Source organism: Equus przewalskii, chromosome 2 (assembly GCF_037783145.1).
Source record: "Equus przewalskii isolate Varuska chromosome 2, EquPr2, whole genome shotgun sequence".
NCBI classification, from domain to species: Eukaryota; Metazoa; Chordata; class Mammalia; order Perissodactyla; family Equidae; genus Equus; species Equus przewalskii.
Window position 1 is genome coordinate 18,439,204 of NC_091832.1, and position 12,497 is coordinate 18,451,700.

The 12,497-nt window shown below is 41.9% G+C and overlaps 1 protein-coding gene across 49 annotated transcripts in view; it reads right to left on the reverse strand.

Moving 5' to 3' along the window:
* Positions 1-12,497, reverse strand: part of MACF1 (microtubule actin crosslinking factor 1) — a 323,957-nt gene that overhangs the window by 76,403 nt on the left and 235,057 nt on the right. For all 49 annotated transcript variants that reach the window (XR_011537445.1, XM_070610253.1, XM_070610252.1 and 46 more), the window contains 3 exons: positions 12,099-12,298; positions 8,930-9,425; positions 6,758-8,229 (listed from right to left, as the gene is read on the reverse strand). Coding sequence is in view for 48 of the 49 variants with exons in the window: in XM_070610253.1 (XP_070466354.1) it covers positions 6,758-8,229; positions 8,930-9,425; positions 12,099-12,298 (2,168 nt within the window). In the remaining variant the exon portion in view is untranslated. The remainder of the gene's footprint in view (positions 1-6,757; positions 8,230-8,929; positions 9,426-12,098; positions 12,299-12,497) is intronic.

Consider the following 12,497-nt stretch of genomic DNA (forward strand, 5'->3'; position numbering starts at 1 on the left):
TTTGTTCCTGGTGAACCAACCAACTCTAACAATGCAATGCCCTTCAAAGCATTTCCTCACACCTCCCAGAGGCTCACAGCTGACAGCTCCTGTGTCAGACAGCTGGCTTGAAAGTACCTGGGATTTTCCTGAAGCTCAGGACTAGGCTAAGGCTGAGACCACTTACCGTGCATTTCTAGACACAGCGAGAGAAAGAGGCCTGTTCTGCAAGTCTGTGCTTATCTCAACCATGTTCACTAATCAAATACTTCAACACAATAAACACATGTTCTGCATAGGGTAAATTCTAGTTTTTCTAGAAACATATTTTTCTTCCTTCTTGTACAAAATCATATATGATGAATCTTAGTTGCAAATGCTGACACTGTATGCGAAGAATTTCAGTAAACTCAAACTGCTCAGTCCTTTATTCTGATTGAGGATATATCCATTTGTTGCTTGAAAATCTTTCCTTGCTATCACAATTTCCAGACAGATTTTTGTGAAATCCATCAACGCTTTCTGGACGACCTTCCATTTGATTTTACTACCTTTGCTGAGGCATGAGGCTCCTTTAGGATGATGTAACAGCTGCAATCTTGGGATTTTGCTTGTGATGCTGATATTTAAATACTAATGGCAATACTTTAAAATGCAGCTGGAAAAAGTTCAACGTGAAGCAAATTTAAAGGCCTTCAAGGCTCCTTCACTTTCTCCCCACCCTGTTGCTACAGTGAGGGTGGAGAGGATTATTACAGAGCACTGGAATTCTTTGCAGGGTGGGGTGGGAGGGGGGTCACATAAGGGTTATAAATACCAGCAGCGGAACTGTGAGCTCCTGGGCTCTGCGCTAGGAGAACAACTGACAGACCATAGTCTCCCCTTAAAGGCACAGAACAAGGAAGCTCCCTGAGGTATTTCCATAAAGGCAGTTCCTCTTCTCTTTAGAAATACATCATCAACCAAACACCTGCGTCAACAGCTCTACACAAAACAAGCTGCAGATGCCAGGGAAAGTGACCAGGAGATTTTAAACCAGGCACAGATTAGCACTAGGAGAAATAAAGACTCCAGGGCCTGGCCTAAAGGAAGGCTGACTTAGAGGCAGTTGTTGCTACCACACAGTCACAATCACATGGTCAGAAGGCTGCTTGCTACATAAACATTTAACTTAATCGACAAGCACCTTTTCCAACTGAATCCTAAGTTTCCCACATACAGGTGGCAATTTTTTTCTAGGGCAGTGGTTCCAGGGGACATTTGGCAACATCTACAGACATTTTTGGTTGCCACACTGGGGAAGGGCTGCTACTGGCATCTAGTGGGTAGAGATCAGGGATGCTACTAAACATCTTACAATGCACAGGACACTGTCCACAACAAAGAATTATGCAGCCCCAAAGGTCAAGAGTGCCGAGGTTGAGAATGTTCTAAGGCATTCTCTCTACTTCACTGGACCCTAGTATTTCCTACTGGAGTAATCTTGTTTAGGGAAGAAAGAAAAAAAACCAAGGGGTCAGCCTGGTGGCATAGTGGTTGGGTTTGCACGCTCCACTTTGGTGGCCCAGGGTTTGCAGGTGTGGATCCCAGGCATGGACCTATGCACTGCTCATTGGGCCATGCTGTGGTGGTGACCCACATACAAAGTAAAGGAAGACTGGCACAGATGTTAGCTCAATGACAGTCTTCCTCAAGCAAAAAGAGGAAGATTGGCAACAGATGTTAGCCCATGGCCAAACTTCCTCACCAAAAAAGAAAAACCAAGACAGAGCAAGGGCCAGCACAAAGTGGGGCTGGGGGTGGGGGTGCCTACTCAACTTATCTTGGCTGCTGTAAAGCTGGAGATACCTAATCCTCCAGGTGACAGACAGGTCATATCAAGTGTGATTTCCTTTCTCTCCAAGGGCAGATAGATAATGCTGACCTCATTTGTTTTATTCTCTAGTGACTCTAACTGGCAAAACTGTAGATGGGCTGACACTGTCTTTGTAATTATTTGAAAGGAAGGAGTAAGTATCTATGTGCAAATTTGCGGTCTCTCAGCTTCATGTCAGGCCCTGTCTTCCAAGAGTTTTCACAAGTGCCATAGGGAAGCCTAAGCTTGCTTACCATGAGGGAGAAAATCAAAAGAAGAGGTTTACAGGGCTTTCTTGTTCTGGCTTCATATTCATAGTAGGATACTGAGGCGTCTAGACAGAAGCTGCAAGTGTATGCAGCCCCTGACCCTGGGCTCTACTCAACCTGCATGAGGACTGAGAACAGTGCTAAGGAAGCCTGCTGACTCACCTATATCCCACCAGCCCAGCCTCAAACACAAAGAAGGAAAAGACCCACTGGCTTGCATACTTCAAGTGTACCATTAGATGAGGTGAACCTTTGTGAAACCTACTTACTATAAAAAGGTTTCCATTTTCCCCACTTGTTCTTTCTACCTCATCACTGAGTAGAGTGCCAAGTCTGAAGCCTAGCCTGAACACCTAGTAAATATAAATATATACGAAATACGGAATGCAAGAGGTGCATCCAGGTTTCTTGTTACTGCCCACCAGTATGATGCCAAAACCACCACAAGCTTCCTGACTGAGAGGCCAGCGTGGTTCATGAGGGGGGTGCAAAGGAGAGGCCGGTTTAAGACTCAGAAAGACCTCAATCCTTGACTACAAAACCCACATAGGGAATTTCAAAATGAGGAAAGCCTCTTGTTATTATGAGACTTAATAGATTTCTTCTCTAAATTTCCAGTCATTTTCTACCCTTCCCAGGAAAGTCACCCTGGGGCAATTCTTTGGCTTAAGTTTCAGTGAAATAAAGGTCCCTCCTTTCTTGTTTGTCTCCTGTTATGTACATTCAATTCCTTTTCCTCAATAATCAGAGACTCTCTTGTTCAGGAAAACGGAATTTCCTGAACAGATTAGCCAAAGTCTTTTCCTTCCAATTTTCTGAAAACATGCTCAATATTCTCATTTGTGATTTCAGGAATGGCTTCTTCTTTTCTGCTTCCAACAGAGAGCTGAACCCAGTAAAGCACCTAACTCAGGAAGGTTTGAGGTCTTTGCCTGTTAGAGTGAGAAAGGACTCTCTTCCATTCCCATCTGATAGATCCTCACTGGCTGACCAGATTCTATCAATTATTCAGAAGTAATCGAGGGAAAAGCCTCTTCTAGGAATGATGACTTTCAGTTTTTCACATTTATTTAAGGAGGAAACAATTCTTCCCACAGGCTAAATGCTTTTCCACGCATTTATCAGCACTACTGCACTGTCCCAAGTCCGCCTGGGCTTCTCCACAGATTTGACTCATCTGTTTATTCTGACCATACCCAGCAGAGTTTTAGCTAGGTCAAAGCAGAACCACATTCCTGTCTCACAGATTCATATCCTCTTCTCTTCACCGGATTCTGTGCTGAGAGCGTGATCTCATTATGAAAAGAAAAGAGCTGAAAAGTTAACCCTAATGCTGTTTCTTAATATTTATTTTCAACTCTGTTTTTTCCTTATTAAAAACAATTTGAATCTGAAAGCAGACTCACATTTTACAAATCTGGTCTGCTGCTGGTGAGAGGGAAGATTAATCTACTGCTGGATTATAGAACACATTAACCCAGGAACTCAACACTCAAAACATGAAAATGACTCAGTCCTCAGAATGGGTCCCAAAAGACCTTTCTCTTACTCAGCCTCAAGGGGACTGTGGAACTGTCCACAGAGCTTTTCCCCTCTTATTGTTTTCACTTCCCATGAGCTCAGCATGAGCTAAGCTAGGAGTATGCTCTTCCCCTTCTGACCAAAGACCTTTGCTGAGGGGAGGCAAAAATTCTTCCCAAAGCCTTTGACTTTATAAGATGGACCTACAGAACCAGACTTCTGATCTGCACCCCCAACTTGAAGAGAATACACACAGGGCACACAACTTCACCACCCTCCCTCTCTCACTCTTCTAATCTTGCCTTGTCAACACCAGGCCCCTGCAGATAAACACACTCTGCAGGTGACCAGCTGATCAGTGTCTCGTCCCAGCCTTTACCTCCCATTGCTGGTAGGAGGCTTATTCTTAGAAATCAGTGAAACAAGTCTACTACCACAAGCAACCAAGCAGCTACTGAACTCTGAATGCTACTAGGATACAAATAAAACATGGTAATGTCCAATCATTTCTTAAAATCTTCCAGAAACATCAAAATTCAGAATATCTCTAGAAACCAAGGATCAAGTGAAAAGTAAATGATTACTTGTCCTCAAATCCAAACACTATATATGCCTGCTTGTGAACTCTTTTTTATATTCTAGTTCATATGTAATGCAATTTTAACAGGTCTGTTTACTTCATTTTCTAGCTCACTGAAGATTAGAAGGAAAAGATAGACTGCTAAAGGCAGACCTAGTCACAGCAGTGACAAGTAATAGCAGTAAGAAATAATACCTGATATCAGGGTAACAGGGAAAAAAAAGAAACTAGACCTCCACCCTATATATACAAACCTCCAATCCAATCAGTACGACAACGTAGAGGCCCAAAACAAGAGCTTCAATACAGAATTCAAACTGCACAGTCATTTAGGAACATCTAAACAAAGCAGCCCCAAATGTCTCTAATTTCCTTGAGGATATCACCATAGTAGAAAATAGTATAATCTTTTCAGTAATGCTAACCTGCACTCACACACACACACAAAATAAATCATGCACAATATAGTATTTGGAAAATTAGGCAAACAAAATTTAAAATAATTCCCATATAAACCAGAATCTAGTTTGATAAAACTATTTTGGAGCATAAAAGGATAAGCTTCAGTTTACTAAGAAATTCATTTAGTTAGTTAGACAGTTAATTCTAAGTAACCTGGATCCAAGTAAGTTGGATAAACAAAGCGTGCCTGTAGAAGAGAGGCTCTGCTTTCGAGGACTTACAATGGAAGAGGAAAGAAAAGTGTACACAGTGAAGCAGGGAAGGCCACTCCGCCACTGGAATAGAGGTGTGGCAGTTCCTAAGAGCAACACACGTGAGCTCATGGGTGTGAATTTTCTCTACCTACACTTTCCTTATTTGGGTGCCTCAAGAAATACGATGACTTGTGTTGTTCCAAACTGCACTATCTCCAAACACAGTTAGGGGCGTCCAGCCAACGTTTCACTTTCATGCTGGACATTCCCTAAGCTAGAGGGGCCCTTCTGAAACAGCCACCTTTCTGCACCTGGATCTCGTCTACAAATCTGTGACCTTTCTCGGGACCAGATGGCTCTGACCTGGTGACAATACCATCTCTCCATCTATGTTTTTAACAGAAAGAATCCTGACAGGCAGGGGCCCTGAGAGAACAAATTAAGTCTAATGGCAGGACTGTGACCTGTGTAAGTGGGACTAATGAACACTAGTGATGGAAATAAAGTGCTGGAAGTATCCTTTCCAAATCTACTCCATGCACCAAGAAGGACACAGCAGCAGAGAGGCCTTCACAGTGGAGTGAGGCACTTCTAGGTATTTACAAAAAAGGGAACTCTTAGGGTGAAAGGCTCATGCAGTGAGAGCCAAGACCCAACAGACAGTCCTAAGAGTTCCAAGCCCCTGACCTGGCAAATTTGCACTTTTGAGTCAACTCCTCTCATCTTCCCCAGTTGTTTTAATTTAGACACACAAAATCTCAGGACTGGAAATTCTGACTCAGGCAAAGGATTAAAACATTTTCAACTAAGGTAGCACTTCTCACACTCTCCTGTAGGTAGCAAACTTGGACTCTTGAGGAGTCTGAGGTGTTAGTCTTAAGCACTACTTGCTGTAAGTGCAAAATTTCTTTTTTTTCAGATTTTATTTTTCCTTTTTCTCCCCAAAGCCCCCCGGTACATAGTTGCATATTTTTAGTTGTGGGTCCTTCTACATGTGGCATGTGGGACACCGCCTCAGCATGACTTGATGAGCGGTGCCATGTCCACACCCAGGATCTGAAATGGCGAGACCCTGGGCCGCTGAAGCAGAGTGTGCGAACTTAACCACTCGGCCACGGGGCCGGCCCCCCAAATTTCTTTGAAGTGTCACGTTTTATCTTAATAATTCATGAGAATTTTGCATTTTATTTCATAATACATCGATAAGACATCAATAATATTCCCTCGAAATCTGTGAAAAAAATCAAGATTTTGGGGGCTGCCGCGGTTAAGTTCGTATGTTCCACTTAGGTGGCCCAGGACTCACTGGTTCAGACCCCAGATGTGGACATGGCACCGCTTGGCAAGCCATACTGTGGTAGGCATCCCACATATAAAGTAGAGGAAGATGGGCATGGATGTTAGCTCAGGGCCAGTCTTCCTCAGCAAAAAAAGAGGTGGATTGGCAGCAGATGTTAGATCAGGGCTAATCTTCCTCAAAAAAAAAAATCAAGACTTTGGGAAGATGAGCCCAGGTTTATCTTACAGCTTCTCATACCTCAATTTGAAAAACAGGGACCTGAAGAAACATTCACTGCTGTTACAAAAATCAGTTAATTTGAAACTCAAGAAATCACAAGAAGGGATTCTTAGAGTAAAAGACAAGGTTTGGACATTTCTTTCTATACCCTTAATTGGTTATAAACACTGAAATAAATTACAATAGCAAAATGTTCAAACCAGTTGCTCAGAAGTCCAAGAGACTGTTTAGTCTCCAGTGTGTTTTGATGGTGGTGGAAGTGAGACTAATGAAACCAGGGACAGAAGTTAAGATGCATACTCAATTGGTTTCCAAGTTACAAGAAAAGAAACATACACATTAGATGGAAAAAGATTTAAAAGCAAGGGCAAGACTTACTTTAAAGTCTGCTAATTGTTGGTTGATGATATCCACTTCAGTCCCCACTACCCACTGGAGGGCCTCTCCCTCCTCTGCTGCTGTGGTCATGTCATTGAGTACTTTCAATTTCCTATAGAAGTCCTCCACACGGTCCAGCGTCAGCTCTAGCTGTTCCTGACGAGCTTTACTCCTCTCTGTCAGTTTGCCACACTGTTTGTTCAGGGCTTCTAGCTCCCTCTTGAGACCTAACAAGTCCAGAGTCCCGTCTTCCTCCAGCATTTGTCGGCACTCTGCTTCAGAGGCCTCTATGTCTAACTTGAGGACTTGAATTTTGTTAAGGAACTGCCTTACATCCTCAATTTGGGACTGGAGACTGTCAGTGTCTCTGCCGATAGCACTCATGCCATCTAGCTCATCATCCAAGTCTGCCAATTGAGAAAACATTTCTCGGACTCGGCAGTGGAACTGGCCAATCCCCTCCAGCTTGTTTTCCATTGTCATGCAACTACTGTTCACTCTTTGCTTCACTTCTAGGAACTCTTGCTGGGTGACCTCAGCTTGATGTAGAAGCTGGGAAGCATCAGATCCATCTGGAGCATCTTCTACCAGGCCCCGAGTGAAGTTCCTCAAATAGTCTACCTGAGGCTCCAGGGTCTGCAGCACTTCCTGCTGAGCTCTTAGCTTCTCTAGGTTCTTGTTGCTACAGGCTTGAGAGCCTAGAGCATCAAAGATCTCAAGTTGGTGTTTGGCCCCTTCAACCTTCTTTTCAATATTCTTAAAGCTTTCCTGGAACTCCTTGAGCCTCTGGGTCATTTCTTCAAGTGACCCTGTTTTGGCCTGTAGCTCTTCTGTAATGGAATCCATGTTCTGGTTGATTCCAGCCTTCTCGTCCCGGATATCATCCTCATCCGTTTCTGAAGAATTGATCAGAATGTCAGCAGCACTGTTCAGTATTTCTAGCAGGGAGCGGCGCTTTTCTACCTCACTCAGCATAGCCTTTGATCTCAGGAGACTGGACTCTAGCTGCACTGGATCCAGAGTGACTCGCAAGTCAGACATCTTGGCCTTACAATCTTCTATCCATGGCATAAGGTCTTCCACATGCCACTGATATTTCTGAGCTTTCTGCATACAGTCCTTGAGCCTAGATTGTCTGTCTGCAGTTTTTTTACTAAGCTCTTCCCAATGGTTTTTGAGTTCAACCAACTGGTTTTGTAAAGTTTTTTTCTCTTCTCCAGGAGGTACAGAAAGAAGCAAAGACTCTCCTTCAGTCACAATCACTTCATAGGAACCACTGTGTTGGTTAAGGCTTTTCTGAAACTCTTCATTCTCCTGTAGCTGAGACTGTAGCCGCTCCAATTTTGCAGAAATTGGGCAGTTTTTTGCTTGCTGGCTTTGTTTGTCATCCAACCAGGTTCTCAGCTCATCAAACATTTGCTGAAACTGCTGGGTGCTGGCAAGAGCTGCCTGGAGTCTGTTCATGCGATCAGCTGAAATGAGAAAATCAGATTTAAATCAATCAAGTCTGAACATGGCACTTAAAATGTTTGCTGACGGTATATGTGCTAATCATAGGCAAAGGAAACTAACATTAATCGAGGGCCTACCATAAAAGAAGCACATAGCTAGGCTCCTTCATATACTATATGTTATTTAATACTCACGTCAACCTTGTAAGGTGATCTGAGTAACAAAAGTAAACTTTTACCTTTAAGTTGGTAAAAAGACATAGATATTTCTAGAAAAAGAGGAACGAATTAATAACAAAATTTTTCTCGTACAAGGCCATCATAAGAAGACCAGAACATGTTCTAATTTCGTATATATGGTATATGTGTGTGTGTATGCGCCTGGTATAAAGAAAATAAGTGAGTATCAGTGAAAGTATGTGTGTAACTCCACCTATACGTACATCTATGAGCATAAATTTCTACCTACTTGCCGACTTTATATTAGTACTCTTATCTCTAGGATTATGCTATGTAAAGAGTCACATATTGTTACTGCCCAATCAATGTGTAATAACCACAGCAGTTTTTACTGTAGCCTGGACAAAGGGATAGAGTAATAATATTCCGAGTCCCAAGATTACTTCAGAGTCACCCTAGATTCTTGGGACTACCACTAACCCACTTCTTTTTTTGGCTTGCCACTAATAATGGCAGCAGTGTGTTCCTCACCCCAACTCACCTGCAAGGTCTTCTAAACCTTGGAGAGGCAGGGCAACTGTCTCCAAACGCTTCTTCAGTTCATCCTTGAGGTACTGCTCACCAATGAGCACTGAAAGTTCATCGCAGAGTGTCTGCGCCTCGTTAATCTCGTGGTCCAATTGTTCCACATCAGATCGAATCTCACTGGTCTCCTCCAATTGCTGCTTCACAGCCTCAGGTTGGGTGCTGATGGCTGACTGGCCACTCAGTCGCTGTCCAACTGCCTTCACCTTCTCTGATAAGTCCTGGAGCAGTTCCTGGTACTGAGTGCTTTTGACAATAGCTTGGTCAATTTGGCTGGAACGGGAATTAAGTTTGTCAGTCAGCTCAATCCACTTCTGATTGATGCTCTGGAGTTCCTTCTGTACTTGGCTGGTGGATGGAGAGATATCTCCAGGGCCTGTTAAGATGCCCTGAGCTGCCTCTTTCAGCTGCTCATGCTGTTGCCTGCGTGCTTCAAATTCCTTCAGCATAAACTGTAATAGAAATGACACCAAGATGTTTAAAGAGAAAAGACAGACCTAAAAACAGTGTCAAAACAAAAACCAATTTTGGGTTGTGCCAAGTAGTGCCAATTCCTTTTGAAACTAAATCAGAAAACTCCAAGAACCAGAGTACTAGGAAAACGTAGTATCACTTTTAACAATTGCTTAACGAAAATTTGTTTTGCAAGAATCAATGATTGTGTCTACTTTCTTTCTTTTCTCCTTTGTCCTATACTGTTTCAACATTAGTTACTAAGATTAGCCTTGGTTGGGAAACCAAAGTTTGTTTTCTGGATTGGCACTTATCAGCTTTGCCAGGCAAAACCCAGGCCTCTGAATTGGGTGTCTGGGACCCTTGGTTCCAGAGCCAGCTATATTACCGGCTGGGCTTGTCATTTCAGCTCTCAATACCTCTGTTTTTTTTAGTTTCATTCTCAGAATTCCACCAGCACATACAATCTGTACATTACAATACAGCGCAATTAGATAATGAGCTTCTTTAAAGCAAGTACCATGACTTTTTACTCTTTTCTATCCACTGCTTCACTCAACAAAGAAGATTGCTTACAGGCTCTGGAGTCAGATTGTGTGGGTTAAAATGCTGACTCTATCACTCACTAGCTGTATAAACTTAGGCAAGTTTTTAAAAGTTATCCAAATCTCAGCTTCCTCATCTGTAAAATGATGATAGTAAAGGATTTATCTTGGCTGTTGTATGGATTAAATAAGAAAATTTATGGAAAGTACTCAGCACTTATGCTATACAAAAATAAATAAGACATGACCTCAAGGAAAAACAGATGTGTAAAAAATGAACAATAATAGAATGTAGCAAAAGTAAAAATGATAAAACATTGATATGAACACAGAACTGTGAAAGCAAGGAGTGAAGATGATTAACTCTGCAGGGGATGACAATAGTAGAAGAGAGAAATCAGGAAAGGCTTCACAGAGGACACAATAAAAAATATGTAGGAGCTTTCCAAGAGAGCAGAGAGTACGCCTGGTTCAGGGTGAGGGCCTATGATTAGCAAAGGCACAGAGCTGTATGAGTGTGGGGTGTTTGGGAAAGAACACATTATCTGGTGTGGGTAGAAATCTGGATATATGGGGGAAGAGTTGGAAATGAGGCTGGTGAGACAAACTGGGACCAGATTGTGAAAAGCCTCATGTACCACACTGAGCAGGTATTTGGACTTTGTTCAACAGCCAGCCAAGAACCACTGAAGCATTTTCATATATTCAGATATATGATTTAAGAAGATAATTTGATAATTGTGTGGAGGACAGAGATTTGATAATTGTGTGGAGGATAGACTAGACAAAGAAGTCCATTAGAAGGATGTTGCAACAGGGGTATAAGCCTGAGATCAAGTCTACCTAAGGCATTTAGAAAGAAGAGAAGAGAAGGATTAGAAAACTGGTTCTCAAATTATGGTCCAGGGGCCCCTGGGAATCCCTAGGTCCTTTCAGGGAGTCCATGAGGTCACAACTATTTTCATAATAATACTAAGATGTTATTTGCCTTTTTAAATTCTTCTTCTCTCATGAATGTTCAATGGAGTTTTCCAGAGGCTACATGACATCTGATATAGCAACAGACTGAATGCAAAAGCTATATGAAAATCTATGAGAATATTCTATTAAGCCAGACATTAAAGAGATTTGCAAAGATATAAAACAATGCCACTTGTATTAATTTTTTTTTTGCTTTTTCTCCCCAAGTCCCCCTAGTACATAGTTGTATATTTTAGTTGTGGGTCCTTCTAGTTGTGGCATGTGGGATGCCACCTCAACATGGCCTGACAAGCGGTGCCATGTCTGCGCCCAGGATCTGAACCGGCAAAACTCTGGGCCGCTGAAGAAAATGTTATTTTTTCATAAAAATGTTACTTATGTTGATGTTATAGTTTTATCGTTATTATTTTAAAATTAGTTAATAAATACATATTATATATTTTTAAAATTCCTCAATGTTTTAATAGATATTAATAGATAAACACAAGCTCTTTGGGGTCCTCAATCATTTTTAAGAGTATAAAAGGGTTTGAGACCAAAATGTTTGAAAACCACTGGATTAGAAAAATATTTGTAAATAGACTAAACAGGACTTGATAATTAATTGGATGCAGGGGCTAAAAGAAAGGGTTCCTTCAAAAACTACTCTTTGGTTTTAACTTACAAGACTTGGTGGATGGTGAGAAGAAATGAAACAAGTTTGGGAGAAGATGTAGAACACGAAAAGGTTCTAGTAGGATTTCATTGGACGTGACAAAATTTCACCAATCTAAATTTCTATGATGCTAGGCATGTAAATCAATTTTTGGGGTGTTTGATCAGCAGAAGATCTTTAAGTAAAGCCAGCAGATATAAGATATTGCATTAAGTAGATCACTACAACTGGGGATTAAAAGTAAAATGGGATCCTACAATTTAGTCAGAAGTTCCCATTCTCACATCCACTCATCTTACTGCCTCTGTTAATGATATTAATAATACAGTTATTGGCCATTTACTATTTGACAGGAACTATGATAGAGACCTCATAAAACTGAGGAAACCAGACTCTGAGGGATTAAATGACTTGTCCAGGGTTGTATGAAATCTACTTGTTGAGAGCAGCGTTCAAATCCAGGCTTGTGAACATTCAGCTGTGCTGCTCACCTGGACCTGCTGTTTTTGTGCATTCAGCATGTTGGGGTCAATAGACAGGGGCCCCAGCACTCCCATCATCAGTTCCTTCTCCATCAGCCAGGGCCGGAGCTGCGATTCTGCAGCCTGGAAGCAGGCCAGATGACTTGCAGATTCCTCTAGCTGCCTTTGCCGAGCCATTGTCACCTCGGTGGCCCTTTCCCATCGGGAATCTGTAGAGAAGAAATGAGAAAAACGTATTCCTTTACTCTCATGAGCCACTGGCCTGGTCCCTAAATTATGTTCCTAATATGCTACAGGAGACGATCCCTGGAGCATTACTGAAATATTTTTTTAAGTTAAAAATAACCTTCATTTAATTTTAACTAAAGTAACACAAAGAGTTTTGTATCTTTTTTTTTTTGGAGGAAG